This window comes from Columba livia, chromosome 2 (genome assembly GCF_036013475.1).
Source record: "Columba livia isolate bColLiv1 breed racing homer chromosome 2, bColLiv1.pat.W.v2, whole genome shotgun sequence".
NCBI classification, from domain to species: domain Eukaryota; kingdom Metazoa; phylum Chordata; class Aves; order Columbiformes; family Columbidae; genus Columba; species Columba livia.
The window spans coordinates 107,976,393-107,995,825 of record NC_088603.1 but is presented as its reverse complement, the minus strand read 5'-3'; the positions used below and the strand labels follow the sequence as shown (position 1 = coordinate 107,995,825).

The following is a 19,433-nucleotide window of genomic DNA, read 5'->3' as shown; positions in this document are numbered from 1 at the left end:
ACTGATAAATCATTTTTAATCTCTCTCAAAAGAGCTAAAATTTCATGAGCACATCAGATGTTAGATCTACTCAATACATTCAATATTAAAGTTATTCAGAAGCATGACCAGTGAGCAGAAATACTCTGGTTTACGTAGAAGTAAAAATAGCATTCTACTCTAAAACAGGTAAAAAATTCAGTTTTGTGTTTCAGAACATACAGTCACAGTTGGCTGTAATTTCAAGAAGAAAATGTTTTCCTTTCTCTCAAATCCTCTCACATTTCAAGCTCCAAAAATTTTAAATCCAGTAAGTGCTGATCCCAAGTCAGTGCTGGAAATGTGACACTAGATAGGTATCATTTTATCTGTTGTCATGTTTAAAACAACATTCAAAAGTATACAAATATTTCAGTGACTGAGAAAACCTCACAGCATCCAGAAAATATTGCTGGAAAAATGTGAATGCTACCTATTTGTAACACTGGTTTTTAGATAATTACTTTTTTCAAAAAAAACTTGTGTTGCTATTCAGCTCTTTGCCAATAACCTGAAGTTAACCAAAAGTAAACTCAAAGAAGTTTTCTCTAAACCTTCTTGCAGTACAAAATCTCAGATTTTTTTGGCTGAATCAAGCTCTAAACTGATACACAGTTAGCAACCTGTTACATGACTGTTCTGAAGAACAACTTATCACTTGCCCAGATATTAGGTCTATTGGGTCCTCAGTGCCCAACTGCAATTACAGGACAGCAATAGCTAATGGTACCTTCATCATCTTCTTCAGAAACCTTCCGAATCTCCTGCCCCTCTGAGGACTCCTGGGTCATGCTTAGCAGCCTCTCTTTACCCTTTTTGTATTTTTGCTGCCTGGCTTTGATGCGATCCATTCTAGCAAAAGGAAGAATCTTATTAGATTCACATTGACACCCTTTTTTACTCACCTTGAAAAGCAAGTGTTCAACATATCCATAGACATACACACACACACACACACACACTCTCTTCAATATTTCTAAAGGAAATATCCATTTCACATTGTCATGAATACTACCCTTAAACATAAGGAGTTAAATGGCTCTGGAAGGACTGGCTGGAAGGGTCAAGCCTAGAGGTTCACTGGTCAGTGAGAGCTTGTTTGCCCACTATCACATGACTGTTCTACTTAACCCCCTCAACTATCCTATTACTATTTAAAAATTAAAGAATTTCTGTAAGGAGCCACAACACAGCAAGTGAAGATCTGAGAAAAAAATTATTTCTGCCTAATGCAGTGGTTTTCCTGAAACTTGTCACTCTGAACGAGTGATGTGGCTGTTCCTGCACTATTTGTGCTACATCTTCACCTTTTAACCTCTCATTTGTCCCACATATCTGGAAACACAGAACACTTGAGCTGGTTCAGTTTTGGCAAGATGTAGGCAAACCTTAAATTCTCCTTCTTGCAGTCCTGTACAGTTAGCACAATCTGGTCTTTTCAGACTTGCAAGTTTTCATTTGAAAAATTTTCATTCATTTACTACCATTTTCATTTGAAAAATGGTAGTAAAAAAAAAAAGAAATAAAAAAGAATGTTATTTCAATATAACAATAAATGCAACAAATGATTCACTAATTTTAGTGATCAAAATGCACTTAAGTACTTTTCTTAGCCTGTCCACTTGTTAGGGAGAAATGACCCACTACAGATGGAAAAGCTTTCATCTCAGCTAGTTGCTATTATTCAGTAGATTATTAGATTTCTTACTCCATCATTCATCTGCTGCTGACGTTATGCTGTGTCAGTCAGAACAACTAGGTTGTTCAAAAATTCTGGCTGTGCTAATGGTACTCTTCATCCTAATCAGCCTAAACTGTATGAAGTACTGACGCACACAACTGAATTAAAGTAAACAAGCACCCTCTATTGTTGAAGTCAGACAACCTGCAAATACAACCTAACAATTTTAATAGAAACATAGATTAGCTTTGGTGTTACTGCAAGCAGTATCGCCCCCTTGATCTTAAACTCTGCAGGATTTACAGAAAAGAATTAAGTCCAGGACAAGTAGTCCTGTCAAATGGGATAAGATTGATTTAAGCACAGCATCCAGCCCAGTACATCATCTGGTGGGAAACCCCAGCTGTGCAGCAGAGTCCCTGCAGCTTTCTGATGCTTCTTTGTTTTGTGGAAGAAGATGTCAGGAGTGGGCTTTGACATCTGGTTAGGGAGCAGTTATGGCTTTTCATGCATGGTGGTGGATGAGCTTTGAAAGCTTTTTGCAGTTCCAAAAGAAGCATGCTGGTTGCATGCAAGAGACAGTAGAGTGGCTTTTTGGCTGTATAAATGGAAAGGATCCCCAGTCCAGTTAAGCTAAATGCAAATATTTTCGGTGAAAGTAAACATATCTATTTTTACACTCAAACACAAATGAAACAGAAGCAACAGGCATCCAGCAAATGCTACTAGGAATACAGATACACAGAACAAAATCCTAATAGTGGTAAAATCAGTGAGAATGTTGCCAACCATTGCAGTAGGGCCAGGATGCCACTCAGCTTCCTCAGACCATAGTGATTTCAGGCGATACAGGTGACTCTTAACTACAGCTTCTCTAACGAGGTCTCTTGCTGTTCCATTTTTTTTTTAGACAAACTCACCAACTCCCTGTGTCTCAGTCTCCTATTTTCTAACCATCTAGGCTTCAGCCTTCAAATGAGATAGGATTAATGTGGCACTTCTGATTAGTAAACTGCCTACCCTTGTGTCATGAGTTTCAAAGGGGATTTGCATTTGACTCTCCTACTCTTTTGAGTGATGGAGAGAGACAAATTGAGAGAATAACAGGGTAATGGTGGAAAGAAAGGAAAAGGAAAAGAGACAGGTTTATTCCTCATATTTCATCCGCATTGCATGCATTCATACTACATAAAATAGGATAACCCACAATGTGAGTTGCACATCTATCAGAGAACAAAATGTAGCACAGATACAGATAGTCTCTTAGAAGACTATATGGTCATGTTCCTAGGATACACAGGTGTGGAACAGTTAAAAGCTCATCTTCTTCCCTTGCCATCATTGGATTTCTAAGGTTTAGGAAAACCTCCAGAATAAGCACAGGAGTTCACATCTTTTCTCTTTATTTATAGGAAATATCTGTTTCCATTACAATTTCAGGCTCACTGAGGAACAGGTTGTCAGTACACTACATTCTGATTCTTTATGTTAGCATCATAGCCTTTGGTCCTAGAAATGTAATTGCATATTTAAAATAAAGTTTAGACTCTGAGTTATGTTGTATTTTTGGAAAAGATTACTCTAAAACCATATAATATGTAAGATCTCTGAATGCTCAGAGAGCAATTTCTGTAATTGCAAAATCATGCTTCAGAAACCTAATCAACATTCCTGTAAAAGGTGCCAGATAAACCATCAGTGAAATACATACACACATATGTCTAAGTCTATATATATATTATATATATATATAAATTAATTAAATACATACTGTCTTTTCAGTTGATCCATTGATTTTTTTTCCTCTTCAATTCTTGCCTTTACAGCTTTGACAATTGTAGCCTGGAAAAGCTCAGCACCCCTACAGCAGAAACAGGGGAAGAAGAAAGGAAAAAATGAGAGGAAATATTAATTGTTTCTAAGTTTCCCTTTTGCCAGCTAATCAGAGAGAACTCTACGTTCCCTCTGTACACTACCACATTTGCATCAAACGAAACCAATCCAAGGCCTGAAAGAGATAAACCAGTTTCTCCAGAATACTAATCTCTTCACAGTCACTCATTTAAAGGTCTGGGCCCAAATCTTGTGATCCTGACTCAGGCTTCAAGTTCCACTTGCAGCTGCTCAGGGACTTGAGATTCCAGCCCTCAAGAACACAGAACACAGGTGAGTTCAAGGCTGAAGTAAGACTTCTTGGATGCCTCCTGGATTTGGCCTTCATAGTCATTTCAGCATTATAATTACCTTGTTCCCCTGCCTCAGCTCCCCTGGAAATCGTGAGTAAAGTCCAGTTTTATCCAGGGCCATGATGAGCATAGCTTCAGCTTCACTTTTACATGCTGCACAGTACAGTGATTGCAATCTGATGACACAAGTCCTAGAGCAAGTTTCAGGTGTGCCAAAAGAATAAGGCTTCTAACTTCATTTCATTAGAAATGTAATTGACTGATTGCTTTGGACGTTCAGATCATGTCTCGGCCATTACTCATTCACTCATTAGCTCTTGAGCTCTGAAAGAGTCTCAAAGTCTCTCACAAAGAAGTAGCATGGATTTAAAGCATTTATTTTGTCAGGAATTCAGTAAGAACAGCTATAGTTTCAGGAGTCTACTTTTAATTAATTTTTCAACCATGTTTTCTGTGATGATAATGTATATACATAAGATAATCACAACTCAATTTTTTCACAGGAATAAGTTCCAGACTGGTAATGATTATTGTCCCAAAGTATGGTAAAGTACAACAAAGAATGACATGCTGTCCCCAGCAACTTGATCAGTCATAAGTTCTTACGGACTATTGAAATCTGCCACTGGATCCTCATTGTTCTTGTTTGAACCACAATTTAATATTACTTCAGTAAGGAATTTGTATTTCACAACATTAACTTCAACTAGAAGACAGGCTCAGACTATGCTGTTTGAATCTAAATCTGATGTTCACCATCGTCCACTTGAGTTCAAAGCTTGTGGGGAAGTATAAGTAACAGGCCTAAAGAAAGTGATGCTTCCTTGCCACAACTAGTCAGTGTTCAATGATATGACACTCAGTGTCTTTCTCCAGCCAGATGTCACAACTTTTCTGTATTTTAGTTCATGTGACATTTTTGGAGTCATGATTTCTATGGCCTGTTGTCTCAGGCTCTGATAGGAGTGTGTTTTCTTTCCAAAGCTTAGAAACTCTGGCATTCACTCTCACACACATTGATGTTGAGAGAATGCTGCAACACACATCAACTTTCACAGATTTTAATAAGGGCTATGAGAGCAGCAGATGGTGTTTGGTAGGAAAAATGGTTTAATTTCAATCAGATTCTCAATTAATTTGTTTTCTCCTGTGTGCTTTGTCAGACTTGGATTTGAAATGATGAACTTAGCATGGATTGCTTAAATTAATGTTAAATATCAAGACCCTTTTGGTACTACCTATCATAAATGAATAAATACTGTACCCATGAGAAACTTGAGCTGTTTCACTGGATTTTTTAAAACTTATTCTTACCTTGATGCTAGGATCTGAGAAGCTTTTATATCTGCGACCACATGCAGGAAGTAGTAACTCATGAAGACTCTTCTTTGCAGCAGCAGAAAAGCAAAACATATACTGTCCCAGATGATTCCTGCTTCTCCACTGGGCAGTTTACAATCTGCATCATTGGTTGCTGGCAAAAGGAATCATCAGCATAAGAAAAGATATATTAAGTATACTTTTATAATGTTTAATCAATAAAATAATCTTAGCCTTTTAAATTATTTGAATTTCTGTCCTTTAACTAGCTTTTTCTTAAAGAAAACTGACACGCATTTCCATTTGAAGTACACAATATTTTCTTTTACAGCAAACTAGAAAGATTCCAACAATCTTATATCCTATGAAAACTGAGAATTCACCGAAAGTGAACCACTTGTAAGCAAATCGACCCTACCCTAATAAGTATTTGAAAACAAAGATAAGGAAAAAGTATTTTTAGTTACCCTGAAATATTTGATTTCAGTATTTTCTAAAATGGTATGTTTCAATTTTATTCTTAATTTCAAAGTGACTTTTTGTCTCATTTTTCTATTAAGAACACTATCAATATCAGAAAGAAGTGTTTTATTTTTGTCAAAATAATTTTTTGACTGCAACGACCTAATATTTTTATTTTTCCTCTCCATAACTCAGGTCAATGTTTCTTTCCATTGCGTAAGAGAAAAAAATATTTGAAACCACAAAACTGCTTCCTTTGGGGTAAAAGAAGACAGGCAGAGAGGAAATCCCATTCCTCCTTTCTTCAATTTTTGGCTTGGGCTATTTCATTCTTTCTTTCTTCCTTTATTCTCTAAAAGACAGTCCTCTTGGGGATATTAAAAAATTAAAACTGGGTTTTGTGGAGCTAGACTATAAACTAAATAGCCTATTCTGCCCTACAGAAGAGAGCAGAAGGACTCAAGGGACAGACTCTGGTGAGGCAGTCTATTAGGTCTGGAAGGTCAAACTCCAAGAGCTTCAAAGCCTGCTGTAGCCACCCCCTGGGGAGTCACAAACTTGTGTCTGAATTTCTGTTCCTGCTCAAAAGGTTTTGGATAATACAAAAACTACTGTGCAACATTTATCTTGTGAATTTGCATCTTTTTGTTTCCTCTCTTTTCCCCTCCTCCCCACTTATCTATTAAGATCAGATTTGAAGACAGGAATTCAGAACTTTGCTGCAGACTCACTAGGATTAATCAGTTCTTTAAATTAAAAAAAAAAAAAAACAAAAAAAACAACAAGCTGTTTTCAAACCATCAGTCCAGGGTGTCAGAACAACATGGAGCCAAATTAATAGCTCACTGAGAGGTGAAGCGTCTTGCTTTCCATGCTTCATTCCTCCCTTCTCTCACCTCCATCTACATCTACTATGCGCTTCCTCTCTGTTATCACCACAAACACGAGAATAATTGTAAAAAAATAATTGCTTGAACTCCTTATGCCCACAAAAAATTACCTCTTTTATGCTGGCTTAGCCTCTTGCCCTTTGAGCAATTGAATGGAATACCTGGCACACAGGGAGGAGTGGGAGTCTGCAGCTGGGAAAAGGTGCCTTCTCCTTGCAATGATGGTGACCTGACATTTTAGTGCAAGTTGTACAGTGAAACCATGCCTGCAAGTGTCATGGGTAAATTGTGTTAAGTACCAGCATCACCAAACTGTTAATGTACAGCAAATGCTGGTTGTGGGTATGTGTGTAGAGGTGTTGATAGTTCTCTCAGTATATGTATATCCTTTCATTCTATGAAATATTTCCAATATTATTTCTTGCTAGACAATATAGGACCAAGCTGTACCAACTGAACTTTCAGGTATGATATTTTCACAATGTCAAAACTTAAATATGGTCAAAGATTTTGAAGGTGATTATTTATAGAAGATAATGAAAAAAATGAGTAATACTTACGAATACGGTAGCCTTTAACTGTACAAGCCAGGCTAAATGCTTGAATCAACCAGCAACTATTCTTAATTAATGATTCAATGTAGCCACATGCTCCTATCTGGAAATTAAAAGAACAGTTTCATATAAAAAACCATATAAGAAATAAAGATAAGAAAAGTATTGCACCTCTTTAGAGTACATGAGAATGACTGCCATTGTCTGTACTACATCACCTTAGTAAAACAGAGATTAGAAGAGTGTCTTTACCAGTGACACATACCACTTTTAAATAGCAAGAATTTGTTCTTTTGATTATCAGTGATATAGAAGAGATGTGGGTTTTGTTTGTATTTTTTTTCAGAGGAGGTGATATGCCTGGCAAGTGATCCAATGAGAAAGCTAAGCAACTTCTATAAGTCACTGACTTAATCTTGCAAACATACATGGACAAGCTTAACACGCGTGCAGGTCCACTGAATTCCCAAGCATAAAACAAAGCACATATGTAAGCACTTAGAAAATGTGCAAATTCAAACCACCCATAAGTCAATTTTATTTCAGTACAGTGACTATATAAATGTAAAAAGAAATATGTCTGCTCATTTCAGTCTAGCACTAAAAATGTTCAAAGCTAAAAAGCAATTGCCAAGAATAAATCTAAATTTATCTTTCAAAAATATTTAAATTACTGACTTTTCTCAATCACCTATCAGTGCCACTGCAAGAATCTGTTCTAAAGAGTTAATTAATGTAAGAAAAGCTTTAATGTTTTGCAGAAGAATTTGATATTTAATTATCAAATATATCTGTTTTCACCTGAATTTCACATTAGTTCTAAAGGAAATAGGAAAGTAGTTTGTAAATTTTTAGTCAACTTCACTAATAGCATTACATCACACAACAACTGCACCTAGTACTAGGCTTGAAAAGTGTAGTTTTAAATAAAAGGTTTAATTCAACGTGCACTATTTATTGACAGTATGACTAATCTTGCACTTCTTACTCATTTCTCACTCCACTGAGATTTTCACCAGACTTCTAAGGAGAGACTTTACTAGGTAAATAAAACAGAACCTGGCCCTTTGAAAATAGCTTGTGAGCTTCCACAGAATCCAACTGAATACAAGGGCATCCATTTTCCTATAATGTACATGCATTACCATTCCATGGATATGCACTTGCAGTTTATGAATTAAAATGGAGCCTGCTTTGTGCTTGCAGAAGGCTGTGGTCATGAAAAAGGATTTTTAATGACCACTCAACACACTGCATACGCTTCCAATGAAACCGTGAAAGTGTTGAAGGTGGAGGAAAAGCAGTGGCTACTTACTGAGAGGATGTTCTTCATTGTGATCACAAAGACGTTATACGCAATCAGCCAGTCCCAGTAACGCAGAATGCTCCTGATGGGCTTCAGCAACAGATCTCCACCAAAGAGAAGGAAATAAAAGCAGGCTACCAAGTAGCCCATGCAGAATATGCTGATCCTTGTGGTTCCCGTTATGAAGATTATGGTAAGCACAAACCAGAAGAGGTAACTAAATATTATCACCTTATACATGTCTAAGTAGGACCTGGAAATAAAAGGAGAAGTTACTGTTCTCTGAGGGCAATGCTACCTTACATACGCCTGTAGTACTGGCCAACAGTTATGCCTAAGTTGTGCTGAGCGTTCTCATCACAATTCAGCATTTGGGCATCTGCTTAAGACGACACTAAGGTCAGTGGGTCTGCCTGGCTCATGTACTCAATTCTAGCTCATTCATGTGCACAAGCACCTTGCTACACTCTGTCAAGGTACTTTGCATCATGTGGGATTAAGCCTTGTATCATAAAAGGTGGGAAAACAGGTTCTCACCAAAGTTCATGATATAGTGATATTACCTAGCAATGCTACATATGCAATATAAAAGCTATCTGAGACCATCTTTAAAGAAGTCTGAGAAATACTGTAGCAAATCTACCTTCAAAAGCTATCTACAGTACTCCACTGCAAACAATTCTGTATTTATTGCTGACTACTTGGGAATTAAGTCTGGTTAAATGCCTAGTTTTCAAAGATAGCCGCTAAAAATATCTTTCTCCAGTGGAGATCAACTGTAAAAGTTTTGAGGGGTAAAAGGTCTCGACAGAATGTAAATGTGATAGAATTTACTGAAATGTTTGCCAGGAAGCTATGAGACAGAGCAATCTGAAATCAGCCTGGTCCACAGTGCGAAAGAGTAAGAAACAATTTGGTATTTTCAGATTCCTTAAAATCTTGACTTAATGTTGACTTGGTGAGCTTTCAAATAGGAATATCTGCCAAAGGCAATACCAAATACTACATATAGCTAAACACTGCAAAACCAACCAATTCTTAGTTTCCCCTCATTTACTGTTTTGATTCCAGATGTTACTGTGTTTTCAGGGTCTGTTCACCCAGGCTGTGAAACTGGATTTGTCAGGAAACCAGGGAGAGAGACAGCACTATAGGAGTGTACATATACCTAAGCCAAACCATGTATGGAGTAAATGAAATAAATGCACTGTATGAAGCCACATAAAAAGGCCCTTGCTGCTTGATGTTCTCAGGCTCAGAACTTTCTAGGAGTGTGTATTTATAGCCCTACATTTATAGGCCTGTATTATACTTTTCACTTGCTGAAGCCAACCAAAGAGGCATTTAACGAAAAGTAATGAGACAGCCCCTTTATTTCCCACAAACATTTAAGAAATTTGTGGACTACTGCCTGCAAAATCTAAAAATGCCATGAATTTAGAGATGCTACTGGGTTCGGGGTGATAAAACATTAAGAAAGAATCTATACGCACTGGCAAAACAAAGAAGTGGAAGACACCAGTTGAATGGGTCTTCACTAACTTAATATGTACTGAAAATGATGCTCTCACGGTTTCTCAAAAAAACCCCACAACCATAAAATTTGGTGTTTCTTTAATAATAATTATTGATGTATGGGACAGCTAGGAAGAGATCATCTTCCTGATACTGTTCTAACACTTGGAATATTTCAAAAATCTTGTCCTCTGCTACCAACAAAATGCATCAGTATCTTTTGAGAAAAGCCCCAAATGGAACAAACCAGAATATCTCAATATTATTCAATAAAAATGGACTCTGACTCTTAAAGACAACTGGACCTGTCTGGATCCAACCTTTCTGACATATATACTTGGCATTTGGTTAAGTCACAGCCCAACAGCACAAATCGCTCAGATAGAAAGTTTCAGAAATTAGAGGGAATATAAAAAGGAAGAGAATAATTTAGCCTTTTTTACCCTGTAATGTTAACCATTTGCTACACTTTAACAGTCATCTAAAGTAGTAAATACAACTGTTCTTCTCATTTTCAAAATATACATCAAATATAATAGCATTGGACATCTAAAACAAACGAACAACAAAAGAGGATGTAAAGAAAAGCTTCTCCAAAGGCAGGAGGCAATACAACTGTGTCAAGTGACAAATGGTGTAGTTCTTATAGATAGAAATCTCTCTGATTTTTAAAAATATGTAAGCCTAATCACAAAAATGGCTCCCATGAATTCACTTTGAAGTGGACGTCTTACAAAATGGTGTTTGAACAAGTCAACCAGGACACATCTAACCCATGAATATCGCCAACTATCCCAGGCACCTTCATGCTGGCCCAAGAACAATGCCACACTGAACACAATAGACAGAAATATATCTGAGTAGTCTCAGGTAGATAAAAATATTCCTTAAACCACACTTTATTCAGTTGCAATATGCCAAAACTCCTTGTCTGTTGCAGTGTGGAGTCACACATCCCCCTAACTTTCATTAATTATTTGTAATGACATATGTGTCAAGTGCGGTAAGAGCAGGAACGACGAACTGTCTTGGGGGGAGTTCTCAACATATTGCCTCCCAAATCACTTGACACACTCTCAGATGCAAATCTTTACATTCTGCCTCAGATCCCAGAAAGTTAGAAAGTTACAAGTTTTAGTTCCTTACTCTGGAGATTATTATACAACAGTGGGAGGCTGAAGCTCAAAGCCACTCTAACAGCTAAAAAGACCCTACACAAACCCAGAAGATCAACAAAGGTGTATACACTCTGTTTGAAAACTTCTTCATAGACAGCAGAAAATGCTTAGGCTCGGATAGTAGATACCGTAATTTTATGCTTTTGCTGCAGACCACAGAGATCACTAGTTTAATGCCATGTAAACCTTCCAAACCTCATCTTCTAAGTGGTCTTTAAATCCACATCTAGTCATAGAGATGGGAGGTCACCCTCAGGATGTGGTATTTGACAATACACCTAGGAAATCCGAGTAGCTGCCTCCCAAGGGGACAGCCCCACTACCCTTCCATCCCCTCATCTCTGCATTCCAGTCCCTTCTTCAGCTTTGGCTCTTTGAATTGGTTTCAAGAAGTAAATTTGAAAAAGACTATTTATTTTTGGGGGAGGAGAGAAGGAAGTAAGACTTTTCCGCCTATTCAGCCTATGAACCAACTCACTGCCGATGTGTTGAATGCAAAGGTAGGAGTGCATAACTGGAGGCCAGGAATACAGCCATGGATCTGAGGAAGATCAGCCACTACACCACTGTACCAAGAGAATCAAACTATGGCTTTTGGTAGCATGGTAACCTCTGAATGAGAAATCATAGAGAAGAAACCTGAAAGACAACTGAAAAATGAAAAATGCTAATTTGCCAACTGTGTCATTAGCAGAACCCACTGATACTCTGGATAACATTTTTGAAAAAATTACCATATCACCTTGCTCAAAAACAAGGAAGACAAAGTCTGAAGTTCATTCCACCTATCCATCAAAGCTATCGTAACCTTAGATGCCTTTCCATATCAAATGATGTGCTTTTCTTTAGTAAAGTTTTATTGATTTTACTATGATTGCTTCAATATTTTATTTCCACAGGATTAATTTTTAACTGCAATACAATCCAGCCTGTTGCAAAAAGATTGCTGTAGGTGCAGTTGTGTTCCCAGCAGACTTAAGGATGTGTTTGGCTATGGCCAGTCTAGTGTCCTGACCTCTGCCTGCAGGCACCAAGAGGTGCTGATGCTGCAGCTGACAACCCATTCGAGGAAAGATGTTCTTCCTCAGCCAGCACTTTGAAGTTTAGGGTAAGAACACACTTCTGCTTACACACTGATGAGAAAACGTTTTGCTGTTGCACTGACTGATACAACTCAATGCTTCTTCACGCTGGATCCCCAATCAGCCACCTGTGTTGCTTTGAGTGTGGCTCGACACCTCCAGATAACCCCAGGGCTCTTCCTTCAGCCCTCTTCCGATGGTTTCGCTCTCCTCCAGGCATATTATCCCTATATAAATGCATTCTGCAAGCTACCTCTACTCCCCAAATGAATTTCTCCTCCTTCTGTCCCTCCCTTCCTTCCTTTCCTTCCTTCCCTCCTTCTTCCCTCTCTCTTTCTTTCTCTCCTTCCTTTTCCTTTTCCTTTTCCTTTTCCTTTTCCTTTTCCTTTTCCTTTTCCTTTTCCTTTTCCTTTTCCTTTTCCTTTTCCTTTTCCTTTTCCTTTTCCTTTTCCTTCTTCAGTATCTCCTACTCTTTACATTCACAGCAGTCTGTGTGACCCTGCATTACAGTCTGTTTCGCCTCCATCCCAAAAGACTTTTGCTGTACCTCCATTTCAGTCTTCAGAAGGCAGCTTCATTTGTTTTCCCCAAAATTCACTTCTCTATTTCAATGGATGTTTAATCATTTAGAGTCATTTAGTATCGTTAATCCTACAGGTCTTAGTCCCTTCTATTTTCATCAAGACCTCTCCTAAGACTGAAAATCTCTTAGTCTCACTCTCTTATCAATGGGAACATTCCTTCATGCTTCTATTCACTTTAAAAATTCCCAAATGCAAAGTTGTTTTATTTACTGAGGCTCATTTAATTGGCAACAAAATGTTTAATGATTTTATACAACAAATATGATTTGAAGCCTGTAACAATGATTTGCAGATCCTCTCTCACTACCCTAAGCTAGAAGTGTAGTTCCAAGAGAGGAATTACAGCTGCCTTTGAGAGACTCCACCTGACGTACCTCATGATGGTTCCCAGGGTACAGGTATTAAAGGGGACAGTTTGATGATTGGCTGTTAATATTGTTTCTGCTCTTAAGAGGAAAAAAAATAGCTTACATTCCCAATTTTTTTTCCCTGTCAATGTCTAGGGAATGTCTGAAAACTGCTTGGGAACTGAAATGAGAATTTTCCAGCATCAGAGACTGTGGGAAAGGATTATCCTCAGTGAAGTAACTTTAAATCCCATTTCATTGTAAAAGCTCCTACTTCTGTTCTTCATTTTCATTTCTGTTTCAAAGGCCTTTGGTTGTGCTCTCCCTTAGGATCAAGAGCATATCCCCTGAGAAATCTGGGGGTGGAAAGACAAGAAAATTTCAGGAAATCTCTTCCTTAGACTGCATTTATCATTGTTGAGCTCAAGTATTTCTCCAGAGAGAAGAAAATTAAGGATCTGAAAATATGTTATTTTTCTGCCACTGTTTATATTGTATTTAAAAGCTTTTTATTCATGCCTACTAGAACAGCGATCTACTGACATCTTCTCATAAGAAGAGACACATCAGAAAGGGTGCTTCACACTGCAATTTCTACTTCTTTTACACAGCAGTAAATGCACATCAGTCTTCTCAGAAAACACATGAATACTAAGCACTATTTTTTATGGTTTGTAATTTATTCATCACCAGTTTGTCTTCACTTATTTGTCTGGCTCTTTCTGACTGACTTCTGGAGAAATTCCATTTTTCATTTCACTTGCTTTGATAAGGTTTGAATGAAGTTCTTGTCCATGTTACTAAATATTTAGACCATTCTGAAACTTCTATAGTAAAGTGCAAGAAATGTTTTTAGACAAAATCCTTTCAGTTCCAAATTGTCTTGGATGACAGCCAGATACATATATTTTCTTCTGACATATCTATCTCCAGTGGATTCTCCAGAGCTTGAGAGTCCTTCTTTTTAAAGATTTATAATCCCTAATAAAAGATTCAGCCACTTTAAGAGTCCATCCAGTCATTCTCTGGTGCTTCTTTGAAGCAAATTAGGCATTTAAGATTGCATGTGTGCAATATAACATCATCTAAAGCCTAGAGAAATCTGTGTTGTAGTTAAAGCATTGAAGGAGATACTTACAGGCTCAAAGAAAGGACATCATCAAGAATACAGTTCATACTAAAGAAACGTTTGTTTTTTACCTATATACCCCATTCTACAAGTATGTTGCCATTACAGATTCAGGAAGCTAACATTACAAACAAAGCAAAAAAAGAAGTTACAGCTGACCTGCAAGAGCATCTACAAAAAAGGGTATCATAAAGAGGAATTTCCTCTGTTCCTGAAATTAATGGGTTTTGTATTTATTTGATAGATATTTCAAACAAAGATGTCCCTGTTCTCTTTCTTTCTCCACCTTGTTCTTTTCATTCTACTTCTTATTCACACAACATAAAACTATCACATGAAACAGTCACACAGATTTCTGTATTTACCTGGAACAAGTATAAAGTGATCACAGTTTATTTGTTCAGCTCACCACAACTAATGGGATTTTTTTTCTTTTTTTAATTTTCTGGATTTTTGTACTCTCCACCAGCAATATTACTTATTGCTTAATACAAGTTGCAAACTCCCAACTAAAAGGCTGTGTATTGTTAATCATCTATACACAGGTCTACTTGTGTCAGCACATGCCAAGCAATGTGATGCCACCAAAAACTTCAAGCTTATGCATACCATGCATATGAATCAAAACACAGAACCCAACCCAAAGGATTGCAGAGGCAGCAGGCCAGTTCAGCTTGGACTTTGCTTTCCGTTAGAAACCTGACTCTGATTCCCATCCAAAATCTTCAAAGAGCATCCTCTGTGCTTCAAAGTTTTCATGCTTGGCCATTTGGAAATATCTTCTACAGACAACCAGACAACGTATCACATTCCAGGGAACGTAGAAAACATGCCAAAAGAGGCTGTCTGAAAAGCAGGATTTTCTTGCCTCTTTTCCCCTGCTGAAGACAGCCTTAAAACACATTCTCATCATTAATGAATTTTTGTCAAAAAGATTTTTTTTTTTCCCTGGAATAAAGGGGAAAAATTTGATCTTCTTTTCTTTCTGCCAGCAACCATGGCACCAGTGATGGTCTTTGCCAGTGACCAATCGCGTCACTGATGCAACTGCTGTATTAGTTTTGCAAAGATGGCCATGACCACAGTGGCAAGAAAAAACCTCAGGCAATCCCCCCTACACATTCCTTTCAACCAAGCCCTATTTGGCAGATGACTTTTGGAAAGCATCCTCACTCGATGAAGCGTTTTGTAGATAGATTATGACTTCTATTGGCTAATGTTGATGCAACTAGAGCACAGGGCCCACTGTGTAGACTGGAAATACTCAAGGGGGAGAACTGTTCACCCTTTGACCAGGAGTTACTATAAATCTTTGGACAAATGAGCCAATTGAATGTGTTTCAATGGTCTCTTCTTCAAAGGCATTTCAAGGTAGATTTGGCCACCATTTCTAACAGAAACAGCAGAATCAGCTTAAAGATCTTGACAAGCGTTCTGGTGATAGCACTTCTCTGGTTAAAAAAAATAAAAGTTTATCAGCAAATGGGAGATTTTGCTAGTCATTTGTTCAATTTTTTTTTTTAATTTCTTTCATATTCAGACATTGTTGGTAACATGCATTCACGAAACAAACACCTAGCCTGACACAACACAATAGCTAAGAAACCTTACTCTTCCCATTTATTCTTTTAATACTGCATTAAACTTTCAGAGACAACTTCAATTAAGAGTATGCCCAGCACAACACAGAAGAGCTGGGCTAATCCGTGTTTGCCAAAATGATCATATAGGAATGGCTCCATAGTTGGAAGACCATCCAGAACAGATTGTCTCAGGCTTTGGCCCCTTTTTATATTATTCACTTTCTTAAACAACCTTACATAAATGTTGGGAAACAGGAAGACAGGTCAGTTGTCCTTCCAAGGCAATTTTAATATCCTTATGCCTAGATGAAATATCACAAAGGGCAGTCTCTTATATTAAAGTATTATTTTGATTGTACATAGACAACAACTCAGCAGAACATGACAGATGACTCTGTGGGATTAAACACATAAATGGGCAAGTTCAGACTACAATGGATTCTTGCTAACATGCCTGTGTTTTGGGGTAAGCCACCAGAGTGATTAAGTCCACTGTAAATGCTGCCCTACAGGGCATTCATGGAGGGAATACATGCTTTCAGGCAAATTTATCATGGAACATCCCTCTGGGGAGCACTTAGAACCATCAGCAGTGTTAGGAAGACTTTTCTGCCCCTTTCTAAATCAGAAGTTGATTGTCCAGAAGCAATCTGTCTGCTGTCTCATACAGCAGTAAACGGTATGTTATGAGATGGGAACACGCATGAATGTCAATTCCGAGTAAAATTGGAAGCTAAGAGAGTCACTTTCACCCTAGAGAACTTTTCAAAAAGGAAGCACTGTGTTTTCCAAGTGTTTAAGATTCAGTTCTTACCGGCAGTGAATGAAGTCAGGAACAGGATTATGCTGGCTAAAGGATGCTGCATCAAGATTCATGCAAATTTCCACATTGTCTCCAGCTATGATTCGTACTGCAGCTTTATTTTCATCCTCAAATGTCTGCCTTTGTAAGGACGCACACAGCAGCAACATAAAATCATCTAGGAGTAAGCAGTGGTTGCAAGGAAAAATTCAGTCATTAATTTAGGTGTAGGGAGTGTTCTACATTATAATGTAGTTACCAGGCTGTTTTCCCACACTTTGAATGTCTAATACTGTGTTATTTAACATTTAACATTTAACATTTAACAACCATTTGAAATGTATTACTGCATTTATGCTTTTATCTGTCATATTCTGTGACTTTTATTGAGAAATAAATCAGAAAAGGGGAAATAATTCATTCTTTTCTATGCTGCTTCATTTAAAATGGGATATGGAAAAAACAGATGCAGACATTACTAATTATTTGAATTTTTCTGCTACATACAAAGACACATTTAGTATTCAGTTGCCCACAAAACATGTCAGCTCGCTACTGAAGAGTAAATAAAAGGCTGGCTTCAAATTATACTAGTACAGATGTGTTGAGCAAAAGACACGTAAACACTTCACAACTATGTGTTTTGATACTTACAGACAAGGAAGACAGGGTTTGGTCTCACAATGAAGTCTGGAAAGTATAACCACTTTATGATGTTGGAGTTGAAGTTTGCATTGCCACTTCTCCATGGATAGTCTGTATGACAGAAGCATACAAAAATGCAATTAGAACTTTATAACAATTACTTCATCCTTTTCTTCTGAATACTTATCAATTTTCCAGCACTTTTCTGTACAAGCAAGCAGCAGTAATTGTCCATAAAGGGTAAGTGCCCTCACCTTTACAAGGAGCAGGTGGGATGCCAATGCAAAGGAAATACTGGAATGTAATGATGCATGCCAGAAAACAGCAGTATTTTGGCCAGATCTCTGCAATAGCTTTTCTTCTACGTCGATACAACACAGCAATCAGCCAGAAGGCATGAATCATGGCATAAAAATCCATTCGTTGACCAATTACATTCACTGATAGAAGAAAACAGGTCTGGGAAAGCAGTAAAGAAACACAGGCAACATTTGCAACCTGACGGCTAGTCAATGCAGCATTGATAAACTATTCTCCATACAGACAGAATGACTGACACGTGCTGGGGCTGACTGCAGGAACCCTGTGCAAACCAATACGCTAAAATAGTTTGTATGTCTCCAACAGCAACCTAGCCCACCCCAACACTCAAATTTGCGACACTCTTCTAGGAGAGTCAGCTATGTGAATAAAGCACTAAAGCAGGTTTCCATTATGTGATATCTAAAGATACAGAATGGAAAGCGTGTAGTCACAGTAGCCTATATGTGAAATGTTTAATTGTTGCCAAGCAAAGCACATCTTACACAGCCATATATTTTGATAGCACTTACAGATATGAAAAAGAAGAGGAACTATTAAGAATAACAACGACTGAAGTGTATCCTCATGTGGGAACGGGACAAAAAGAGAAAGGACTTATACCATTCAACGTCTATTGGCTATAGACAAATCCAGTCAGTTACTGTAAGGCAGCTTTAGTTCTCCATGCTTCTAAAGGCGCCGCATCACAGAAAATTTCTGTTCTCTGGCTCCACTTAAAGTAGTCCCTTCACTCAGTGTCATGAAGCATGTTTTCACAGTTATTTACTAATGCATAGTGGATTATTTATTCAGTGCACTTCACTATTTTGATTTTCTCTCTCCTCAGATTAGGATGAGGTCAAATTTATTTCCTGAAGCAAACAGCTCACTGATTACTTTTAATTTTCACTCATTCTTAATCCTCAGACTTGTTTGAACAGTTTATTAGTAGGAAAGGGTGATAGTGTTTATTAGATATGTCAAGAACATCATTATTATTAGATTTGGGATGCATTAGCCTAGAAGTTGCCTTCTGCAGACAGCCACAGATATTTGTGAAAAATTACTATTGCCAAAAACATTTCTGAACATACATTTCAGATGCCTGTGAACAAATGGATGAGGTAAGGGACAGAGATGAAGCTTTTTTTCTTTTTTAGCATTTGTTCAGCAATAGCTTGTCTTCAAGGCAGGTTCAGTTCTGATTTTTGCTGCTGGATTGAGTGAAGCAGATAGAAGGAAGACACTAGCTGAGCCTAAACCCCAGCAGTCTGGGCCACTGCTGCTGGCAAACAGACAAGCAGATCGTCTACTAAATGAGACACCTACCAGATATTTAGGATGCATAATGGATCTTTAGAAAAATCCCTTCACTCTTTTGTACCTGCATCTCCTAACTGTCTGTGTGTTTCTTCTCTACTAAAAAGTTCTTTGGAGGAAGAACTTTTTCTTACAATAGTGGCACAAAGTGGCAATAACCTTTGCTGGAGTCCTTGCTCCTGCGGGTTGTTAACCAATATAGTAACAACTATAAAAAGGAAGGATGCATTTGTGCAGCCAGAGGCAAAAGATGTGTAGAAATGCTTAAATAGAGAAAAAGGTCTGCTAGACTTAGCTTTCTTCTTCAGTGTGTGCATAAGAGGGTACACCTCAATTCTGTCCCTTGTCCCATCTGTTACCCCTTTTGTTGAGTTATAAATAAGACATACAAAGAAACGCAAGAGGAAAACCACTGCTAGCAGAGAGATAGCAAATGTGGCAAGGTCTAACAAGAGTGATGACTAAGAAGCATTCAGCTGTCACACATAGTTCAAGATAGTATTCAAAAATAACACAATCAAAAGGTTT

The 19,433-nt window shown here is 37.7% G+C and overlaps 1 protein-coding gene across 13 annotated transcripts in view; it reads right to left on the bottom strand.

Moving 5' to 3' along the window:
- Positions 1-19,433, bottom strand: part of PIEZO2 (piezo type mechanosensitive ion channel component 2) — a 310,595-nt gene that overhangs the window by 49,565 nt on the left and 241,597 nt on the right. For all 13 annotated transcript variants that reach the window (XM_065053117.1, XM_065053123.1, XM_065053121.1 and 10 more), the window contains 8 exons: positions 17,537-17,741; positions 17,292-17,393; positions 16,650-16,815; positions 8,427-8,670; positions 7,118-7,214; positions 5,200-5,359; positions 3,471-3,560; positions 749-870 (listed from right to left, as the gene is read on the bottom strand). In XM_065053117.1, coding sequence (XP_064909189.1) covers positions 749-870; positions 3,471-3,560; positions 5,200-5,359; positions 7,118-7,214; positions 8,427-8,670; positions 16,650-16,815; positions 17,292-17,393; positions 17,537-17,741 — 1,186 coding nt within the window. The remainder of the gene's footprint in view (positions 1-748; positions 871-3,470; positions 3,561-5,199; positions 5,360-7,117; positions 7,215-8,426; positions 8,671-16,649; positions 16,816-17,291; positions 17,394-17,536; positions 17,742-19,433) is intronic.